The 24,733-nt window shown below is 38.7% G+C and overlaps 1 protein-coding gene across 1 annotated transcript in view; it reads right to left on the bottom strand.

Annotated features, from left to right (window-relative positions):
- Nucleotides 1-24,733, bottom strand: part of sv2a (synaptic vesicle glycoprotein 2A) — an 885,655-nt gene that overhangs the window by 773,972 nt on the left and 86,950 nt on the right. The window contains exon 2 of the mRNA XM_028794012.2: nucleotides 20,174-20,985. Coding sequence (XP_028649845.2) covers nucleotides 20,174-20,768 — 595 coding nt within the window. The 5' untranslated portion in view covers nucleotides 20,769-20,985. The remainder of the gene's footprint in view (nucleotides 1-20,173; nucleotides 20,986-24,733) is intronic.

Raw genomic sequence — 24,733 nt, 5'->3', positions numbered from 1 at the left:
CACACCACCACGTAGAAGAGGGCGCTCGCCACAACCATCTGATAGAACATCTGCAGCATCTTATTGCAGATGTTGAAGGACGCCAGCCTTCTAAGGAAGTATAACCGGCTCTGTCCTTTCTTACACAGAGCATCAGTATTGGCAGTCCAGTCTAATTTATCATCCAGCTGCACTCCCAGATATTTATAGGTCTGCACCATCTGCACACAGTCACCTCTGATTACTACACTATTGCACCTTAACACTTAATTCTACTTTATTCACATAATTTTACTTATTTATTATGTTCTACAATACTGTTATCTTTCGATCTATGATGCATTTCACTGCGTGTTGTCCTGTATAACTATGCATGTGAGAAATAAAGAATCTTGAGAGTTTACCGCACATGCATTTATTGGTTACTTTGTTAATGTATATATATTTATCTGTCTGCTTATTTAAAAACCTAAATTTACCCCAGGAGTCAAAAACGTTCTGTCTAGCCCTTGTACAAAAACCTAGATAAAAGCTGGGGTATCACCTTGGTAACCCCATATACTTTTGGAACTGTGAGAGGAAAATAGCACGACTTTACAGACAGGAGTCCAATGCAGAACTCTACTTACTTTGTTATTTTGTAAAAAAAAAGTATTAAATGCTGATGATGTAGATCGTTTTGTCTATGCTGAAATTCCAAACAGAGAAACCTATCCTGACCTCATTAAAAAGATTCAGTATATTGGGACTCGCAAGATTACAAATATTGTTTTTACAGTTCTGAAATAAAAGTAAAACTAATGAAATAGCAACAATTCAAGGAAAAAAAACAATCTTAAAAGTGTGTATCTGGAAAACCAAATACGGGGGTTGGCGAGCGAAGCAAGCAGGGGGCAAAGCCCCCTAGTACATATATATGAAAAGGAAGAAAATTTAACTTTAACTTGGTAGTCACAGTCACATGATGCTGAATAGAATTAATATTGTTTGATGGATGGCTAAAAAGAAAAGGTAGGCTAGGAATAGGTCTGCATTCCACATTTATTTCAAAATAAAATTCCTCTTATTTCTGCTGTGTTATTGCTTGACTTGTGCCACAATGTTAAAATAATGTCCCTATTAGACATGGCATTTCATTCTTTAACCTTTGTGGAAGTCATTCCATAAATCAAGTCTGCATGACAGCTAAAACAATGGCCTGAGAGAAAACAGACTAGGAGCAAAATCTGCATAGTGAATTAGATTTTCATTTCAAGATGTTAAGTTTGTCCCACGCTGCAGCAGGCAGCCTATGATGGTCAGCAATTTTCTTTTTATGTTTTTGTAACATGTTCCATGCATCAGTTAAGCAAAGGCTTAGTGAAGGCAAACTTGTTATGTTTATGCTGAACAGGAAGGCCAACACCATAAAAACTTTTCTCAATCTAATAAAACTTAAGATTCTTATTTAAATGTAATTTATTTAACAATAATTTGTTTCAGCAATAATGTACAGATTAATGAAATTAAACAATTTAAAAACTCAAATTAACTATAATTAAACAAAAAAAAAAATCCACCATGGACTTCAGGAAGAACAGAGGAACAAATAATAAAAAATTAAATGCTTAATTAGAACATGATCAAATTTGACAGCTAACAAACCAAATATTACACAGAGGCAATGATATCAGAAACAAACTAGGGAAAAGAAAGCTCTCTAGCGTTATTCTGATAGCTTTGTATTGATACTGCAACACCCTCAAAAATGTATGCTGACACTGCAATCTGGAGCACTACCGTATGTGCTTATTAATACTGTATATACATATGAAAGAGGAACAAAATGAAAAAAAAAATCTCTCCCAAGCACCAATGCCTCCAATTTTGGGGGGAATTCAACATCATAAATGTTAACAATAATGTACTTTTATATATTTTGTGTCTTTGGGGGGTGTCTTATCACTATTGTTGAGTACAAATGTGACAAGGCCAAGCTTTACATACGACTCATCAGTGGTAAGGCACTAGAACTATCTGATTCATTGCAAACTCAATCCTGATATGTCACACAAAAATGCAAAAAAAAAAAAAAAAAAAGAAAAAACTTGAGGAGTAAATGAGGTGACTCCATCTTGCCTATTAATTTGCAGCGATGCACAGCTCAAGTCAGGGCATTGGTCTGGCTGTAATTGTTAGATCTGAAGAGAGCATCAGATGAATAGCCATTGAAATGCCGATATCTTTCTAATTTTTGGCTCTAAAACTGTACCATGGAGGACGGACGGGCAAGATATCAGTGTCCATAAAGTATAATAAATGGACTGGATAAATGTGGATACTGGGAGCAGTCCTTATCACCACACGGAAGGTGGCAATGTTCGTCTAGGCTGATCCCAATCAGGACACACACAAGGTCGCATGGGAATTAAGGTACAGAACACTGGTTTCCATGTAACCCAGAAGTCCTCCCGGCATGCAGTGCAGTGACACCGGAAGAGCATTCCCAGGTCTAACGTGAAAGGGAGCCTGTCATCTCACATCAGCGAGTCAGGAGGCAGCAGGCAAAACTAACCAGGAGGTGTGGAAGGAGCAGAAGACAATTAAACAGTGGTATTGTGGTATTTATGGCTGTCTGCTCTGGAAAAGGAGGCTGGCAAAAATAGAAATCTATTATTTTAAATCCGGAGTTGTGCTGGGTGTTATTGTGCCTGAGGTTTGAGGCCATTGGCACCCCCTGTTGTTACAAGCGATAATGAAATGTGATCTTATTCTATTTATTGCTCCGTATTATCATGAATGATTGTAACATCTATATTTACAATGTATACTCCTACATGTAAGCATACATAAACTATGTTATTTGTTCATTTTCCTGTTTGTTTTTTAATTTAATTCGGAACTTTGATTTTCATGTATTCATCTGATATTTGGTGTTTAAGTCTGATATTACTCTGTGTATCCTGTGTTAATAATTTTATCCTTTCATTTATTTCTTTTGTATGCCTTTGAATATTTCTTAAGTGCATAGAGCATAGGAAAGGTGCTACATAAATGAAATTAATAATAATAATAATAATACTTGACAGTATTGCATCCCTGTAGGGCACCAGCTCAGCTCAAGACTGCAAATCATTGCAAAGGACAATGAAGTCGGCTCTACATATCACTGGCTCACAATTCCTTTCTATTCAGTATATACATGCAACACATGCACACTTCATCCCACCACAGTCACTTTTCTCTCGTTCCTCTATTTTGGCAAACAATACAGGGCAATCAATAATTGCACCACTACATTCTGGGACCTCAGATCATTAGGATTCTCAGTACCTGCACATTATGACAACTACATGAATGTAGCTGATGTGTGATTCCTATCCTGTATCTATTGCCTGAAGTTGTATTTAATGTAGTATTCATTACATGATTCTTGTATCATAATTTTGTCACAGGTCTGTAGAGCACATGCAAGTTAGAATTTCTTTATCTTCTGTAGGCATAATAATAAACTTGAGGCCTCTGTGCAATAGTAACAACACATGGTATTCCTCCATTTTCTCTTTCTCCTTCTCCACCTCTCATTAGATAATGAAAGAGTTTCCTGTACAACATCCTTTGATTTCTAATCTCCCCCTTTGTGTGGTAATCATAATAGCATGGGGCTCCTTGGTAAACTTAATCTTTGAAATTGTACCATCCTTGTAATGGGGTAAGTATAAGAGTGGGGTCTCCAGGACCCACTGTATTGGTGAAATAATATTACCCTTAAACAATAAATTAATAGTGTTCTCACATATTCAGAAGCATTATTATTAAAAAGAGTTGCTTTTAAACAACAGGCTTTGTACCTGAAATTTTGAAGGGCTTATACGGATCTTAATATTAGTGATGTAGTATTTTTCAAGACATAAATCACAGGGTCAGAGTGAATCTGAGCCACAGTGTGAAATTGAAGTATCTTAGTTTACAGTGAAAAACACTGCGGGCAATAGGACACTTTGCCTAGTAGCACATTTAAAAGAAAATGACTATTTGGAATGAATGAATGATGATTTGCATTCTGAATTGCAGCAGAATGTATTGATGGTCAAGGAAAGAAACATTAAGTAAACATTTAAGCAATCATTTTTTCAGCAGGGCAGCAGCACAATGGCACAGTTCTTGTTGTTTCTGCCATACAAATCTAGGATTTGAATCCCAGCCCAGTTTTTCTTCAGGTGTTCCTATTCTCTCCCACACCCTAAGGATATGTGTGTTAGGCTTAACTGGCAGCACTAAATATACAGTGGGGGTGTGTGAGTGTGTTCTGTGAGATATTGGTTTCCAATGCAGTGTTATTCACTACCATGCATCTGATAGTATCAAGATAGGCTGTGGATATCCATGACCAGGAAATAAAATAAAAATGTTTCTTTTCAGCATATGTTACACCTAGAAACACATAATTTGTTGAGCACAGATGTGTCCTGGTTAAAATCAATAAATGCATGTAACAGATGGCATATTTTTGACTAAGATGGTAGAAAGACATGCCATGGTGTGCAATTTCAGTACAGAAACAGTCAGAGTGGCAGATGCACTACAAGTATGAATCTCATTTTTTGGAATGAATCAGAGCCACATACGATATGCAGTAAACTCTACACTGTTGTCATAAATCCATCTGTCTACATTTTGACACAGTGTTTTTAAACCACTGGGTTCTTGACAGGCAGCGTCTATATGGGCAGCTTCAGCCACAAAGTATCAATAAATCCTGGATGGACCATTACAGGAGGCCCAGTCAGACAGGGCCAATTTATAGTCTCCAAATAGGCTCCCAGGAATATCGTTGAAAATCTGGAGAAAACTGGGGTACCTGGAAAATTCCAGACCAAGAAAGGAAGAAAGTGAAATTTTCACCCATATACTAACCAGACCAGGAATCAAACCCAGGTCCCTGAAGCTATAAGGCCACTCACTGAAGAACCACACGTCTGCATTAAAACCTCAATTTACAAATAACTATGCAAAAGGTTGATATTGCTGTGTCTGTCGTGATTAGCCTGGCCTGAGACCCTGCAGTGCCACTTGGGAGATAAAGTATGAAAGTATTAGAAAGCAATTGTAAACAATGCAAACTGCTTCCACTTGATACTTAAATCCAACAGGCCAAGATCACACTAGTATAAAAAATCTTGAGTATATGTTAGCTTCACAAATTATCTTGATTTTTTGCTTTTTCCTGGAAACAACAAAAAAATGAGATAAAACGTGTAGCTATTCAAAATAATCGGATTTTATAAATGCTGAAAATGTGCAACCTATCAGCATGTAAAAACATGAAGCATTTATATTTTATGTATCAGAAGACAATTTTTCAGGAAGAATGAAAGAACACTTTACTGTGTATATATACAGTGTAAAATGCACTTTTCAACTGGAAAGAACTGGAATGAGAAGGTCGCATATCTAAGAGGGGAAGAAGAGAACAAGGCCAGAGCAGATGAAAAGAGAGAAGGCGAGAGTAGGCATGAGAAGCTGACATTGCAGTAGATGAAGAGTGAGATTAAAATGTAAGTTGGTCATTGAGACCTGGAGTAATATGTGAACCCAGTGAAAGAGTGACCTTAGTTTCTTTTGTTTTTCTTTGAAAAGTGTGTTTGAAGACCTGTTGAAGAACACAAATAGAGAGATCTGTGTGGCTATGATCAAGGAAGGTGAAGTGTTCTGCAACAGGCTTTGGGAGGTCTTCAATGTTAACGGTTCAAACATGCTCAATAAAACCGTCTGCTAGCCACATCCCTGTTTCACCTATGTATAAGGCTGGCCATTTCCTACAAGAAATACAATATTTACGATTTTTAGACTGGAAAGATGCCCTTTGTTTAATATTTAATTTGCCTGATGGAGTAGATACAAGGGTATTGTTGGCAACATATTTGCAAATAATAAAGTGAGTCCTGTTACAGCTCAAAGTGCCTGTCGAGCACATTCCTGTACAGCCTCCTTCTCAGACTCTATCATTATTTTTGAGGCATGTTTCTCACCTCCTGTCCAGTTTTATACTTGCTGGCTTTGGCCTCCAGCAGGATGTCCCATACACCTTTACTCCATTCTCATGTGTCTCACACTCCCACTTCCTCTTTCGTAGCATTACCAAAGCCAAACTGAACAATCAGATTGTTCAGAGAGGCTGGACAAACAGACCTTAGTGATTTATTATTTTATATAGTAGGTTATTATTATTTTTATTATTATTATTATTTTTATTTTATTATTATTACACTATCAGCTAAACTGACTTTTGCTTTCTTTTAAATAAAATGAAGTTACATATGTCTTGTATGTTCATCAGACACACAAGTAATAACTTCACAGTATTTTGCACACATGACAATACTAGTACTATTACTACTACCACCTCACTGGAACAGTTTTCACAAGAAGAGGCCATCCAGCCCTATAAAGTAAGTCAGTCCTATTCACTTAACGTTTTCATAAAACATAGTTGAGTTTTGAAGGTCCCCATAGTTGTCCTGTCTAATAATGCTGTGACATTGCCTTGAGCCCTTCTTCACTCTCTAGTTGTTTCCTTGGTGCTATATCTGTCTCTCATTTTGAGTTTTTTACTTTCTTTGAGTTTTCTTCAGCTACAGATTTGTTTTATTGCTGCTCTTTTGTTGTTGTGCACCAGTTTTTATGAGTTTAGAATTTAGATATTATTGAATTTTGAGTGCTTTCCAACTTTGATTAATATGTCTTTCTTCCTCTTGGGATGATTTTTTTTTTGTTGAAAAACTTGGTTATTAAGTTCTTTCTTTAGATTTATTTCCCCATATTTGTCAAATACTTTGAGCTCTTTATGTTTTTTGGTTACTTTCAGCTCTTAGAGTTTTTTTCTTTTTATTTGTCTTTCTTAGTCCATAATTTGCTTAGAACCCTTTCCTGCTTTGCTTGATTCTTCTTCTTCTTTGGTCCCTAGTGAACAGCTGGATGAGGGTGACATTGGAGCCAGTATGCTTCTCTGGGTACCAATGGGTCACAAATTTAGTTCATGATGCTTTTACACTCTTGTTGGTCAAGCCCAATATTCTTAGCTTCATTTATGTTGATTTGGCAATTTTTGACATCAGCTTCAATTTGTTTGTTTGAGGACTTTTTTGGTGCGGTCTTCAGCACTTTCTACTGTGATGGTTGTTGCCACCATAGCAGCCTGTGTCAAAGCCTGCTGTCAGGCATCCTGCATACGTGTCCAAAGCATCGCAGTCTGCGTCTCTGCGTGTCTTCTTCGATTGTTGGCTACTGTTCACATTGAATTTGGATAATGTTGTTTCAGATGGTGTCAGGGATGGGACACCCAGAATTTGACATAAGCACCACATTTAAAAAACTTCAAATTATCGATGTCAGAATGAAGCATCGTCCAAGTCTTTGATCTATACAGCAAAATAGGCAAGCTCAATGTTCTGAAGAGGCAGACTTCAGCCCTGATGGATATGTCTTTCTTTCTACACAAGAACCGTTTGAGGGATGTAAAGGCCGCAGTGGTTTGCCAAGCACATCTGGTGTTTTTTGTGGTGCATGCCACTTTTCGCTCCTGGATCAATGATCCAAGGTACTCAAATTCTTTAACCTGTTCGACCAGAATGTCATTTAGATGAACACTGGCCATAGAGCCATCGGCTGTAAAGACTTAGCACTTGTGATGCCACATCACCCCGACGAACCCCAGTTTGGATGGAGAATTCTACTGGTAGGTTGTTTCGGACATGGACACAACTGGTTGTGCTGTGGTGCATTGCCTGAAGGAGTCCAATAATTTTCTGTGGCACATGTTTATTCTCTAGTGATCTCCACAAGGCTCGCCATTGGATGCAGTCAAAGGCAGACTTAAAGTCGATAAACATGAGGTCAGTACATTTTCTTTCATAAGCTGCCTGATGGCAATAAAATTGCTTGATTATTCTATGGTATTTGTTGATTTAATCATTGCTCACAAAATACATTATTTAAATATGTATTGGTAGTTTGCTTGTTGGGAAAGGTTTGAAATGGTTTTACCCATCTCATTATGGCTAATCATAACAGTCATAATTGAACACTACTAATTATCAGCAGTTTCCACAGAGTTAAGAAATATGGGTTAAAAAAAACAATATTGAGAAACTAAACATACAACACTTAGTAAAGTTTAAAATTTAGTGAAGGTAATGAAGCTGTAATTGATTAATAACTGGGTGAAAGCATGAAAGCATTCACTTGGTTTACATAAAACACTACTTTAAATAAATTAAAATAATTAATAATAAATATTAATAAATTAAATAAATAAAACTAAAAATGACAAAGATGCATTGGAATATATCACTACCAGGGAATCACTTCAGATCTTAGCAATAAGATCTCTGCAGGGTTGGGTCTCCAGGACCACAACCAGCTGCAAATGTTAAAGAGGCAAAACATTCCCTCTAATCCTAGTCATAGCATGTGCTGCCACCTAGTGTTTGAACAGGGGAGAAGTGGCCCTCCGTCACTTATTAGACCCTGCACCCCCAAACTGCCCACCTCTGCTCTGCTAGAAGGTTTCCTACTGCAGGTTACCTGCTCAACAGCATGTTTAGGTACTTTCTATGGCTTATCACCATAGCACCAAATTCTCTTTTCTCCTGTAATGAGGTTTCACTACTGGTTTGCTTCTCTTTCACACAGTGTGAAGAAAAGTTCTCTCCTTGCTAGCAGGTCGGTCTCTCTCTCTCTCTCTCTCTCTCTCGGTTTCTCTGATCTGCCTTTCATTATGTTTATGATACCATTGACCTTGCAACTCATTGTCAGCCAATCACACTGTATATTATTTTTATAACAGAGTATGGCCAAAGGCATCTGATAAATATAGGATGACAATATTAAAAAATTCAGACTATAGCAACAGTACGTCTGCAAAAAAAATGAATGCAAATGTGAGAGATGAAAAGCAAAATTATAAATGAGAAAGTAGCAGTCAAAAAGGCAAAAGATAAGTCTTTAATACATTATAGCTTTTGAAGAGAAAAATGTTAATTTATATTCTTTCTCACAAGATTCTCAGATTCCAGATTCTACAACGTGGGTTTTATTGTCATTGCTCAGTGCTATGAATTCTTAAGAAAAATGCAATGCAATTCTAAGGTTTTGGTTCTTCTACATAACATTCTGACATGGAAAGAAATCTGATCTTACACCACCTGTTCATCTCACTTTTCTCTTCTTATTACTTCTCTTTCTTGTAACAAGCTTATGCATTCTTAACAGTTAACTAGGTAAACAATGCAGAACATCTTTAAATGTTTGCCCTCAGAAGAGCAGATTAGTTAGGAGCCAAGGAAGACAGTGATGAAAATGCTCTGCTGGCTGTCTCTATCAGGTTAACTGTGAAATCAGACCCTTTTTATCAAAAAAATCTATTAATAAAGCTATAGTGATTAAGGCAGATTTTCTGTCTTTTTACACACTCTCTGAATGACAAAGCCTTTTGACAAAGTACTCAGCATTAAACCCTTTCTGCTGGAACTGCCTGTTTTAATTTCCGAGAAGCTGCATGATCTTTAGAGGTTGTCAGCAAGAGAGATCCTGTACTGCACACTGCTTTGCCTAACACCTTGCACTTCACATTTGAGCTATGGCAAATGAAACAGTTTCCTTTATAGCAGTCAGATTAAAAATATTTGTTCATTATGAATGTTTTGAGGGTCAAGGCATTCCATATCCCTTGTATGACATTACAGCATTTTCATTTGTTGAGATAGGAACCCCTTCCCTGCAGCTCTGTATTCATTTTAGTAGTAAATCCTCAAACAAAAAGCTGTAAAAACTACTTCATATTTATAGCAAGCTGGTGATTATTATTCTCAGATAGGCTTGTTGTGTGTCAGTGAATCAGATCATACCAATTAATCTGTGATCAGGAGGACAGCAGTACCCACCTTCGAGTTGTCTGAAGACCACTTTTATGCTTCACCTTACTATATGGTATTGAAGTCATCACTGGAAGTGTGCTATTGTACCCATCAATTCCTTCACTAACATTAAACCGGGTATTCCCTTTGAGATCCCAACCTGTTTTTCTTCTCTTTTACATCTTTATTTCACAATGGTTTGAGAGAAATCAGGGATGGTGGAATTTTTTGATAACAACAATTAGAGAAGTTCATCAATTATAAAATGTCTGGCAGATATTTCACAAGCTATGTAGGAAATATCCAGTATGACCAACAACCCAGCGCTCACTGGAATTCTTGTTTACCTCTCCTCCATTATCAACAACCTGCGGTGGGCTGGCGCCCTGCCCGGGGTATGTTTCCTGCCTTGCGCCCTGTGTTGGCTGGGATTGGCTCCAGCAGACCCCCGTGACCCTGTAGTTAGGATATAGCGGGTTGGATAATGGATGGATGGATTATCAACAGCCCATATACGAATTATTATGCTATTCAGGAATGAACATTGCTATCATTCAGATTTAGTATTGTTTGATTTGAACTTAAATTGTGTGTTATGTAAGTAAATATAACTCCTGTGACCTGGGATTAAAATAAGGTCACCATTCCCCTTGCATATCATAAAGAGGTCTGGCATCAAGTAGGGCATCTGGCCATACAAATTTCTGTTCCAATATACCTTTATGGGGGGCAAATGTCCAATGTGGGTGAACGCAGAAATTGGCCATTATTCTGGCAGAGAGAGATGTATCCAAATATAAATACAGTAACTTACACTAGCCATGCTACCCATCCAGGACAGGTAATAGAATAATTTAAAAATATCTCTCTTGCCCTACTTGCACTTTCACTTATTTTCTTCAGAATTTGTGTGTGTCTGAACATCTCTTCACTGGTGCTCTGTCTCTCGAGCATGTTCCCATAAATTCTGCTTGTCAGACTCAGTTCATGTGCTTCATTTGGACAGTTTTCCTTTAATAATGCTTTGTTTTATATATCCATCCATCCATCCATTTTCCAACCCGCTGAATCCGAACACAGGGTCACGGGGGTCTGCTGGAGCCAATCCCAGCCAACACAGGGCACAAGGCAGGAACCAATCCCGGGCAGGGTGCCAACCCACCACAGTATATATATATATTTGCACAATGTATTTCAAAAAGTGTTAACTTCATTTCCAAATACTAACTTATCTGTGTCACTAAGGACTTTTCGCGTTTGTGACCTGACATACTTTTGACACTCTAATTTGCACATTCACTATACAATATGGTTATAAAAATCTTTACCAGGACTGCATAAAACCACTTCTCCTTTATGGCAAATCACTTTTGCTTCTTTAAGTAGCTTTATTTTTTTCTTAATTAAAGGTCCTTTTCTCTCTTGCTAAACAAAGACTGAAGCTCGGTTATTCCACAAAACAGTCATGTTACCAGTTTCTCTGCCTGTTCATCTGAGTTTCTCATGGCTGGATTCAGGAAATCCCTTCCTTTCTGAGCCCATTCATCTCTTTCTCTTTAAGGTCCACACTATCGACTCAGATCTTCTTTGTTGAAATATGTAAGTGACATGTCACCTTGCCCTTTTATCTTAACCCTGCCTGTTAGATATTTGTGCTGGACTGTGTTGTTTAACCCATACAAACAATCCATTGCTTCCTTATTGTTGATCTATTAAGGTCAATATGTGTATCTTAGGTTTTTATCTTTTATTTGTAGTATTAGGGTGTTGTACCATGTTAGACATTATGAATGTAGTGAGAAGTTAAGCAAAATGACACCTTTCATTGGTTACCTAGAAAGATTACAATATGCAAGCTTTCAAGGCAACTCAGGCGCCTTCTTCAGGCAAGATGTAATTTTTATTTGCAAATCTTTTAGCGTAAAAGTGACCTGAACTACAACAAATTACACTGTCTATTACACTAACCTAGTAAACAGGCCACTGACCTTTATTAAGTCTGAAGCCACATCATTTACATTTTGATACGGGCTTTCTAATTGTCAGTTGACCAAATTCAGAATTACATGGATTGACCAATTTCATCAACCCCTAAAGTACATAGCTATTTAATAAAGCTGTATTCAAGATTCATGAAAATATTTGTGAAGGAGAACTGTGGATACTCTTCACTGGATCATCTGTTGTAGCACAAACAGTATTTGTTGTTTTTTTTTTAATTGGAAAAAATAACAAAATTAAATAAAAACTCCATTACATTACAGAAATACAAAATGTAAAAATAATAAAAATGTAATGGATTGGCTACCCATGCTTACCACAGATCTGTGTTTGCTTTTCTGCCCTGGAGCAATTATACAGAGTGAATGCAGATTTTCCCCTCCTCCAAGATTTTGCGATTGTGGTAGCTCAGGCTTCTTAATGCGTGACTCATCATCCACAGCCCAGAGACATTTTATGCATCGAAAAAACTTGGGGATCCCGTCTTCAAACGTGAGGCTCTTTTTTGAATGTCCTGTCAGTTATTATTCTGCCTCAAACCAGGACGGCCATCTGATTACAGTATATCTATTTAGCTGTGATGAGAGCCAGTTGTCCCCCTGTGCCAAACAGTTAAATGAAGAAAAAAAAACAAAGCTGTACCATAGTCCCAGCCGTAATTCATGTGTCTGTCTTGTTGCCTATATGCCTAATTAAAACCAGTCAATTTTCATTAAATGGCAAAAGCTATTTGTGGAAAAAAAGAGAACTGAATTAACTATAGCTCTGAGCTGAAATTTATAAAACAATAACAATTTTCCAATCTCATGTACGACTGGGGAAAAGGTGGTGAAAACCACAGAATAAGTGATCAAGGTTAAATAATCAGTGGGAGTGGATACACAGTACAACATCAAGCAGCAGCTGCACAATGTGGGCAAAGAAGGAAAGAGGAAATGGCTCCAGGGCACTTGCACCTCTCCCATAGCACCTGGCCACCCTAAGGCCTGGCACCTGATGAGGGTGACAGTAAACCAATAAAAAGGGGGGTGCATGGCCGGCAGCCCCTGCCTTGAACAGGAGTGTTGACAGAACTGAAAATAGACCTGAAGCAGAGATGGAGAGGGTGAGTGACAGTCAGAGAGACAGGGAGAGTGTAATAGGAGAGGGCAGGGATGGTAATTGAGGACAGGGCAACAACAGGTCATAGGTGTCCTCCAGGTGTATTCTTTATGTTGCTGGTCATTTTGCCCTAAACGCATGAGAGGGAGGATTTCTAGCAGGGCTTTAGAAGATGTTATTAGCAGTCAAAGGCATCTCAGGCTTGCCTGCCAATCATCATTGATGTGTCTTTCATTCATGAAGCAATTACAGTATATTAGTCTCCTCCTATTAATTTATATCCATCCATCCATTGTCCAACCCGCTGAATCCGAACACAGGGTCACGGGGGCCTGCTGGAGCCAATCCCAGCCAACACAGGGCACAAGGCAGGGAACCAATCCTGGGCAGGGTGCCAAACCACCGCAGGACACACACAAACACACCCACACACCAAGCACACACTAGGGCCAATTTAGAATCGCCAATCCACCTAACCTGCATGTCTTTGGACTGTGGGAGGAAACCGGAGCGCCCGGAGGAAACCCACGCAGACACGGGGAGAACATGCAAACTCCACGCAGGGCAGACCCGGGAAGCGAACCCAGGTCCCCAGATCTCCCAACTGCGAGGCAGCAGCGCTACCCACTGTGCCACCGTGCCGCCTATTAATTTATATAATATAAATATTAATTATATATTAATTTATATGTATATATTGTAACTGCTTAGTTGTAACACTTAGGAATGCCGCGGCCCTTCAGAAATTCCCTTTTAAACAGTTTTTCAATGGGAAACAAACACACTTACAGCTCCTCTTTGCAGGATCAGCTTCAGGCTTTCTGGCTTGCTGCATGACATGCTTCTACGCGGGGCTTCGAACATTTAAAAGACTGAGCCGTGGCCATCCTGAGGTCTCTCACTCTCCTGTCTCTTTTCCCCCAGACTCCCTCCACTCCAGCCACTGCTACCGATCCGCTGTACTCCTTTGAGAAAGACGACTTTGTGTTCTTTTGAGCAGGAGTCAGGGCCGATGTGTCAAGTTTGACAGTTGTTCCTTGTGAGGCCGGGTCGTCTCTGAAAGAGACGTGTTTGTATCTGCCAGAACAACTTTGTGCAAGTTTGTGACCCAAGCTTGTGACCCACACTGTATATCTGTGTCTGTGCCTGTTGTGTCTGGTGTTTTTTGGGAGCTGCACGCCCTCAGTCTCCATAATATATCACAGGCTCTGTCGAGATATGTAATAACCCACTGGGACGAGAGGGGGCACTATCGCTAACAATGTTATCTCCTTCTCTCCCTACAGTGTCGAGAAACTGCCCATTGAGGATGATTGAGTCCACCCCTTTTGATCCAGTCTCCATAAAAGCCCGTGCTCCCTGAAAGAGGCATCATTTCTGGCAAGGATAACCTGCCAGACAAAGGTCTGCTACCAAAATGACTATTGGCTGACCAGCCTAAGTTTTAATTTTGATTTCCTGCTTAGCGGGATACACATGCCAAAGAATGGTTGCTTTTCTTTGTGTTGTCTTCAATAATAAATGAGACAATCTAGTCAGTGTCCCAAAGGTTTCCACTGGAGCTGTCATTCCTGTACCCGGCCACAATATTGTATATATTCCTCTTCAAAATAGCCACTATATTTTTAGCCTGCTGAGATGGTCAAGAGGCTTAGTTGTTCAACTGAAGATTAAACTAGGCAAGATGTGCTGTGGATGCAGCATCTCAGAAACACAGCACAATCTGAAAACTTGATAGAGAATGGCACAATAACAGATGTAACATCCATCTGTCAGTGAAAAGAGTAAGGAGAAAAAACAGACTTGTTCAAGCTAACAGGAAAGCCACAAACACCCAGATAGTAATGTTTTTACTTCCATTGTGCGTAGAAGACCAACTATGTAAGCACAACACATTGACCTTAAAATAAATGAGTAGATACTGCAAAAGAAGATCATGCTGGTTTCCACTACTGTCTCCTCAGATCATGAGGGTGAGGCTACAGGGAACATGTGATCACCAACACCAGATGACTAAAGAATTAGAAAAAAGTAATTTCATCAGGCAAATTTCGATTTCTGCAGTCGTGTGCAGACAATAATGTCAGTAATGAGCATGAATCCAAGAATCGATCCTGCTTTGTATCAATGGAACAGGCTGCTGGTGATATTATAATGGTGTGGTGAATATTTTCTTGGTGTACATTAGGTGCCACTTCAGCATCACTTCATTTCAATTCAAAGCATTGTTGCAGACCATTTGCATTCTCTAATGACCATCAGGTTACCATTTCTCAGATGAATAATTCCAGCTAGATATTGTAACATGTGATAAAGCAAGCAAGTTCCACTAACCACAGAAACTTCATTTTACAACATGGCCTATACAGTGCCCAGATGTCAAACCAGTGGAGCATTTTGGGATGTTGTTGAATGGGAGTGTTATAACATCAGAGGAATTTAGTGACATAATGACTAAAACCTCTAAGAAATGTTTTCAGCACATTATTGAAGAATTCTGACTGTTCTAGTAGTAAACTGGATCCAACATGGGAGCAGGTAGGTGTACATATCCTGTGAGCATTGGAAATAAGTCAGGGACAGACAGCAGACAGAGACATACACTTCCAGAATGGCTGTGTGCAGTTTACTGGTGAAAAAGCTCACCTCATGATTTTTTTTTTAATATTTAGACATGTCAAGATTTACATGTAAACAGCATCTATATATAAAAATTATTTAATTGAAAAAAACAAAATAAAATTTAAGTTTGCAATAATTTCTTTAAAGAAAAATAAACAGATATGCCATTTCCATCTTCTAGTACAACCCCTTGGCTCTAATAATGTAATAATATTTGGGTGCAATTATTCAGCACACCAATAATGTCCATGATAGATAGATAGATAGATAGATAGATAGATAGATAGATAGATAGATAGATAGATAGATAGATAGATAGATAGATAGATAGATAGATAGATAGATATTATTTATTTGCTTTATTTTGCATTATTTATTTCTATCTGATACTAACTTGGAACATTGTCTCATTTAAACTCATTTCATTTTTCAGTTTAGTCATTGATCAGCTGTTTTCTGCCAAAATAATGATTAATCAAATACTATCTGCAGAAGAGACAATATATAAAATGTGTGATTGATTATACACTCAGAATGTGTAAATTGATAAATCATTTTGCAACAGTCTGTGTACTTGGCATGTGATTATATAGCCTTCTCCCAAAAACCAGTGTTTGACAGTCGTTTTAATGGTGTTAATGCCAGTCAGCTAATGTCATTTAGATCTTCATGGTAAATCAAAGAACATCATCACTGGAATAAATAAAACGAATAATGAACCTACAGTATGCACGTCACCTCATGATCTTAGTCTGTACAGAGTTGACAAACAAGTCTCTCTCAGTAAGGACACTAACCTAAAAGTCAAGGTTTATATTCAAATAACTCATTCCATGGCTTCAAGTCAGTGTTTATTAAACAGAACAGCATGTGTGTATTTCTTTTCTTTGAGATCACTGTGTAAGTCTTTGATTTTTTATATGGTATTTCCCTAAATCTGAATGCCCCACACTAAACTGTCAATGGCCTTACTTTTCTAACAATGGTGTATTATTTTTAAGGTCATCTATTAACTAAGTTAACTAACAATATGTAGCTCATGTTTCTTAACTAATATGTGCTCACTGGTAGTATTCTGTGTTAAATAAAAAATATTATATGTTATTTTTTACCTGAGGTTATTGTCATTTAATTTAGGACTTGGTAATTGTTAATTATGACATAATACTGTATGTAAAGCCAAAGAACTGAAAGAAGAAGTAATTGCATGACTCTCTATGCCTTAAACCACTAATTCCTGGCCTTCTCCACCACTTTCTAAGTAATTGTTTTTGGCCGTTTATTTCTAGTCATGACCACCAGTGATCATCTACTGTTCTACAGTTTAATCTAAATGGACCTGCCCACCTTAAAGAGAATTCCTTACATTAATGACATAGCATTCCAACTTATGTCATTTCTATTAATGGCAATAGATTATGCAGTTATCAGTAAAAGGGAAACAAATTGGTTTTATTCAAATTTCCATGCATTGATTAATCAAAATATCACTGGATATTCCATTAGAATAACACTAACTTGGAAGACTACCCTGGTTGCACTGCCTAAATCAATGCAAATAAAATAATATGGGTTGCAAGGGTAAGCAAAAATTCTTCATGGATCCAGCATGCCAGATTTAAATGTCCTACTCAGTCTCTGCACAGTCCCCCATTTCTTCATGGGTTTTCCTCGGACATTTCAAAGACATGCAAGTAAGGTTAATAGGAGACACAGTGAAAGAACTGGACAAAAAGCTGGAACATACAATTGATTAAAATATTGTTAGAAGGCAAAAGTCATTACCAAGATACAAGAGGAAGAATTAAAGCATGAGGTAATAACTCAAGTAGACAAAGCTAAAGAGAAGGAATGTTGACCCATGTAAGAATGCCAATAGAAAATTAAAAGGTTGCCTAAACACTAATTGAAATAAACTTAGATGGGTCAGGCGACGTTGAAGCAATTGGCATTGCATAGCAACAGAAAATGAGATACAGGCAATCAGGCATGGCTACAAGTAAAATATAAACTCCAACTAAGCACAGTCTGTAAATCAAACTGAAGAAATAAATGATTATGACTCACTTGCTATGCCGGTAAACAAATTAATAACAACCCAATTACCAACTGACTCTTTTTTTCATCAATGACAATGTTTTTCTGAATGATTTTCCAAAGTCCAACATAATCTGACATTGCATTTCTTATTCATCATTTCATGTTTAAACCCACATTGTTCAATGAGGTTAGAATAATGTGTTTACATTTATTTGAGAAATTTCATTCTTTACATAGTGATACAGTTTTGTATTTTTTCAATTAGAAAACATTTCATTGTGTTTACAACAATGCTGAATAAAATTATTGTTTTCCAGAAATATCTGCTTTTTAAATTTAAGCTATATTTCACATTAAACTCCACCTTAACATTTCTAAAATTTTGCATCAGAGACCAAAATCATTTAGGGACATTACACTTAAGAAGGAATCCTCATTTTCCAGTCTGTTGGTTCATGGCAACACTTGTAGTATAGAATTATGAATCTGTATTATGTATTTGTGTTGTGAGATGGGAGCAACAGGGGACTTATTTCTGCATGAAGCCCTGATCTATACTATAGGCATTCCCCTGTGAAACTGAAAGGAGACTATGCTCCACTAGATGTACCTCTGACCTGGTGTTCTGAGATAGATTATCCCCTGGGTTGGAAATTCTTACTAGGGGATCTGAAGTGACTCTTGAAATAATTGTTGACTTGGGCTTAGTAAAGCCTGTGGGCCAAAAGGCCAATAAGCCTTAAGTCGGGTGGAAAAATATGGGCAATAGCTTAGCTGATAGGAGAAAGAAAGAACTAACGTGGTGAAAGAGATGCAGGAGATGTAAGGAGTGTGGTTTTGGAGAACATTGTGGTTGCTTGTCAAACCACTCCCTGTATGTTTTGTTTTTAAAATAGAAATCACTTTCTGCATAATCTTTAGGAGTCTTAGTCTAGTTTGGGTTAAGGGACAGCATAAGACTGTTTTCCTTTGACCTCCATGTACGGTATTAAAATAGATATACTGGAGCTTCTTCTTCTTCCTCTTCATCTTTTGCCCCTTCTGTATGGGGTGATGTGACTGATATGACTTCTCCATACAGTTCAATCCTACACCTCCTTACCAGCTAAGTCTTTTTATTCAGATCTTATTTTACTTTATCCATTGGCCTCCCACGCTTTCTTTTTCCCTGTACTGCCATTCCCATCACTCTTTTGCCCACAAATTCATTGTCTCTCCTCATCACATATCCATACCATCTCAATCTACTTTCCTGAACTTTCATAGATATCTCTCCCACTTTTGTTGTACCTCTGATTGTCTCATTTCAATTCTGTCCTCTTTTGTAACTCTGCACATCCATCTCAACATTCTCATTTCTGTCACATCCAATTTTTTCCCCCCATGTCTCAGCTTCATACATCATTGCTAGTCTTACTACTGTCTTAATTACCTGACCTTTAACCTTTGTCTTAATTCTTCAATCACACAATACTCTTGATATCTTCTTCCAGTTATTCCGCCCACACTGCATTCTATGGGTATTCATGTCAGGTCAAGTTGGGGAGCATACACTGGTACAGTGCGTTATCGCACCCACCACATGACGATACAGCTCGGGATTGTGGTTGGCAACCCTCCAGGCAGAGACGTGGTCCAGTCCCACCCTCCAGAAATGACCCTCTATCTGCTGCAGCCAGGTGTTACGTGGGCGTCCCCTTGGCAATGAGGATCCTACGAGTTGGATCACCCTCGGGGAATTGCGCCACATGGTCGTAATGCCGTAACTGACGCTCCCTCACAATGCAGGTAATGTGCCTCATTTGGGACTCCACGAGCAATTGCTCATTCGACACAAAGTCAAACCAGCAGTACCCAAGGATTCTCCGAAGAGACACAATACCAAAGGAGTCCAGTCTTCGTCTCAGGTTACTGGATAGCATCCATGTCTCGCAACCATATAGCAAGACAGGAAGCACCAGGACTCTAAAGACTTGGACCTTCAATCTTTTGCAGAGATATCGGGAGCGCCACACACCCCTTTCCAGCGACCTCATGACCCCCTCACACTCTCTCAATCCATCTACTGCATCTAATTTTCCATCTTGGACTACCACTGATCCTAAATGTTTAAATATATCCACTCTTTTCAATGACTCTATCTGCAGACTAACTTCTGAATCCTGATCATCATTCAATACTCTATTTTCCAAAGCTCTTTTCCATTTCTGCATCTTCTTCCCTGCTTCCTTTTTTATTGTGGTACACAAAACAGTGTCATCAGCAAAAAGCATGCACCAGGGGATTGGACTGCTATCCCATGACTCAACACATCTATAACCAGTTCAAAGAGGGAAGGAATTAAAGAAGATCCCTGGTGCAGGCCTACTGTAACTGAGATCTTGTCTGTTACCCCAAACTGCTTTTAACCCTTTTAATCTATTTAACTACTTTAAACTGCTAACTACTATTATTGGAGCAATGATGGCAAATTAGGTTTCATCCTTAATACCACACAATCTTCAAAAATGTATGATAATGTTACTGTCACTCACCTAACATGCCCTTGTTGGAATCTGACAGGCACATGTCCTTCTCAGCACTGGGAAGCACAAAGCCAACTACAAAGATTTCCACACCATCTGCCATTAGGGCCAATCCCAAAACAAAGTACAGGGTCCACTGGAAGCGACCATGGCCACACTCTTGCAAGATGGTCTCATACTGCTGTGCTAGCTCCTCCCGGTCTTTTCGACGCTCGCCTGCAAGGTCGGAGAAATCCCGGAACTCTGTAGTTACAGGTTGGCTTCCCTTCACACCACTCATGCCATCCCCTTTGGAGGAGTCAGCATGGGGGATCCCCTGATATTCCCCTTCATAAATCTCATCATCTTCATCATGACCCTCAGTGGCATCACTGGAGGCACCTTCATCCTCATTTTGAGTGTCACTGCGGTAGTAACCATCCTGAGGTTGTGGGTAGTCATCATCATCATCCTCTTCAAAGCGTGAGTATGACTTCTTGGTGTACTCATCTTGCACCTTGTCTAGTCCCCGACCTACTTTTTTGGCTGCATGACGCTTTACCTCTTTGGCAATGTCCTTGGCACTGCGAATGAAAGCCGTTCTGTCTCTATAAGCATCATCCATGACTGAATGGATTCCTGTTACTTCTTTCTTTCAGACTTAATAGCAATGAACCAAAACTCTCGTTTTTGTCTTAGTCCAAAAGCAGGATAAGCATTTAGAGTTCTTAATATCTGTTGACTTTTGAACTTTCTCCACCTGAACACCTTCTCTTGATGCAGTTCTTGGCTTTGAGGGAGTAGCACAGAGCAGTGGGATGCTGTTGCAGTAGGTCACACGTCTGGAAAAAAAAGAACAAAAACAAAATGTCCTTGAGTCTGGTACAAAACTACAAATTAGCTGCCTCTGCAAGAATGCCACTAGAGACAGTTGAGGTAGGCTTGAAATGCCAGGGGAAAAGAATAATATGGAAAGGCTAGGCTGACAGGCAGAGGGACTATGACAAATGCTGTTTGTACCAAAGCTATATTTATTCATTTTAGGAAAAATACATTAACAAAAGAAAAGAAAAAGCAAAAAAGCACTAAAGCTGCACACGTCTGCAGAAAAACCAACAGGCCTGTTAAAAGTCTAGACTTGATGAAAAGGCTATTTTTCTTGGTTTATGAATGTCACGTACCATAACAAGTAAAACATCAAATTAATATTATCAAATGTTTAAATGTATATAAAAGTTGTCATTTATTTATTTTCTCAGTAAATTACTTGGGGTTACATTTTCAGGATCAATTTGTTTTGAAGTGTATCTCATTTTTCTCAAATAAAGTCAACCCTACACTATATGATTTGGATAAAAAGGGGTCCAGCTAAGTTTGCCAGCTGTAATTTCAGTATCTGTCACCTTTGGCCAATTCTTTTCCTTCTACCACATGTAAATGCCATACAGGCTGGACAGGCATCCCAGCCAGAGGAGGGGATGGTTCCTTATCAGGATGGGAGGCTTGTAGCAGGCAGACAGGCATCCTGGCCAGGGTCGAGATGGGGATCAGACCTAAATGAGAGGGCCAGAAAGGATGGATGGACAGCACATCGGATGTGGAAGAGGTCGCTGGGGACTTTTTACTCCCCCAATACGCTAGATAGCAGCGGCCCCAGATATAGGTGCCCAGTAGGGAGCCAGCAAAGCATGCTGGGAAGTGTAGTAGGGCAACACATCTCTGCTGGGGTCCGTGGGTGCCGCAAGGGGGCGCTTCAGGGAGATGCGCCCTCTTAAATGTGACTTCCGTATGAAGTACTTCCTTCGGGCAGTGGCCCTCAATAAAAGGGACTGCACTCCCTCATCCAGGCGAGCTGGAGCTGGGAGGAAGGAAAGTAACACTCAACTGGAGGAGGGCAGTGCAGTGGTAAGAGTATTTAAGGAGAAAGGATTTGTGGATTGTGGAGAAAGAGATTATTTGTGCTTGTGATACTTTGTGGAAGAAATATGAATAAACCTTCCATTATTTGAATCCGGGACTCTTTGTGTGTTCATGTTTGGGTGTTTGGGGCTCACTGACAGCCGGTTTTCATCATATACCTCAGACCTCCACTGTCCCACCTATGGGTATCCAATTAGACTAGGTTCTTTAATCTAGATCATGACTTCCCACCTAGATTTCCAGCTGCTTGTTGGGGATGTTTAACCCTTTTGATACATTATTAAACCTGCCTTGGCCAGTGTCAATACCACAAACCCTTATTTACAATAATTGCTAGTATAAAAATACATTTTAACAAGCCTATAAGTAAGTTTGTGCTTTACTGCAAAACAAACAGTTGCATGGAATTTGGTTTGCTGAATCTCCAAAACATCAACACAAATATAAAACATAAGGACAGTAATCCTCCTATTCCAACATCCCACAAAGAACAAATTACTCAAACACACCTATACATATTCAGCAAATGAATACAGACAACTATAAGATCAAAATTCATCTCGCTGCTTGTGGATACATAGAATTATGAAATCTGGTAATCCTGATTGTTACTAATCTGAGCTGTTTACCAAATGGAGGAGTGACAGATCAAAAAAGATCTTTCATGGCTTTACATTTCACTCTGTCAAAAAATGTGTCCTTATAAACATGGATTGTTTCTTCCTGTGGCTGCAAAAGTCCTTGTGAGTAAAGTGTGGGGTCATTTGTCCTCAGAATTACTGCCGTTGTACAGTATTATGTATTATTGCTTTCATTTTGAAATGCAACACTATATCAATGCCTGATTTCTATCACTTAAACCAAATACTAGTTCCATAGTATTGGCATGTGATCTTTGGGACAAAAAACAATCTGAAAACTTGTATCTTGCAGCAGGTCGTATCTTGTCCAAGACAGATGTGCAGTCGAGTGCAGCTGTGGCACAAACTGAGCGGGACAGGTTGGAACCATTCTTAGACAAACATATGGTGGCTCATTGTATAAACGTACAATGTGCATGTACCACAAAGCTGAGTTTGTCTGCTTGGGAATGAGAAGTGAGGTGCATGCAAGTGCCGAAAAAATTGAAAAGTGCATGCATGCGCCATCTCACCAATACAAGTCACACTTGTATAAGCTTCTACATCTTCCATAGAATTCACCAACTCCTGTGACTGTGGTTGAGCACGAGCACAGTGGACTGCTCTATACACACACACACACACACACATCTTTTGTACTGAGCGCTGAGGTGCATGCCATCTATTTGGCTATGGTTGAGCATGAGCAGAGTAGACTGCTCCATACACACACACACACACACAAACACACACAGGTCTTTTGTTTATATATGTCTACTAGGGGGTTCTCCCCTGCTCACTTCACTCACCAATCCTCCCAGCCTGCGCTACACATCAGCCACTTTGCATCTCTGCCTCTCACGTTGTGAAGACGAGGGCTAAACGCACCCCAACGAGACGCGGTCGCTCTTCCGAAACCCCCTCTTAAATGGTGATACAATGGGAAACAAATACAGTTTTTTACTTCCTCTTTGCTTGATCAGCTGCTGGCTTGCTGCTGCTGCCGTGTCGCATGATCTGCATCTCGCACGGCGCTTCAAACATTTAAAAGCCTGTACAGCAGCTGTCCTACTCTTTGTCTTTTATTTCTGATATTTTTAAGTTTATAATTTAAAAACAGAATAAGAATCTGAAAATCTAACAACATCACATTAAAGTTCGATAAACTCTAAAAAAATGATACCAAACATATATACGTAGGTTTTAAAATAAGCCTGATTTAAAGCGTGACAAAAAAACATAACATAAACACGTGACATAAAATCATTGCACAAAATCATTGCACTTTTAGGCTTAGGATTTTAAATATACAGAGTAGACTTGCTTTATTGTTCATATAATTATTATGTTTACATTGAGCGAGTGCCAAGGCAATAACTGAATACTCTTAACTTAAAAAGCTTGAATTTTAGTTTAGCTGACTCCATCCAGGAGTTATCATTGACATGATTTTACTTCTGTACTTTGTAAAATCTGCTTTCTACAGTTTAGGAATATTGCAACATTGCAAAATTAAGGAGGTTATCTTGAAAAGCAAGTTAATTGGGTACTTTTCTAATATGATTTCCGTCACGATAATAGAGGAGTACCGTTAACTGATTTGTCTCAAAGCAAATTGATTATTGGCATGCTTTTTTCGCACAGGTCCTCATTTTTGTAACTAGAAGGTCACAACTACTGCAGGATTTTCTTTCGTCCCAATTTCTTAATTAGAAGCCAAAAACTGCTGCTGAAGCAATTTTTGTGCAAGTAAAATTTTTGTTCTTCATTTTAGTTAACTCAACCATTGAGATTCTCAACACTTAATTGTTTATTTTAGCCTTAAACAGCTGCAACCACTATTTTAATTGCTTCTTACTGAACTGTCAAAAAATAGTGAGGTGCAAAATGACAAAGGAACCAGAAGCTCAACATCTAATTTGGTTTTGCTTACACCTGTATGCATTCATCATGAATTATTTCTATTTTAATAACATATCTGCCAAGCAAAGGAAGAGAAGAAAGTGAAGGACTGAGAGAATTACTAATCTTCTCCAAGCCACAAATCAAC

Source organism: Erpetoichthys calabaricus, chromosome 2, assembly GCF_900747795.2.
Source record: "Erpetoichthys calabaricus chromosome 2, fErpCal1.3, whole genome shotgun sequence".
Lineage (NCBI taxonomy): Eukaryota > Metazoa > Chordata > Cladistia > Polypteriformes > Polypteridae > Erpetoichthys > Erpetoichthys calabaricus.
The sequence above is the reverse complement of the archived record's forward strand: the minus strand, read 5'-3'. Positions and strand labels throughout refer to the sequence as shown.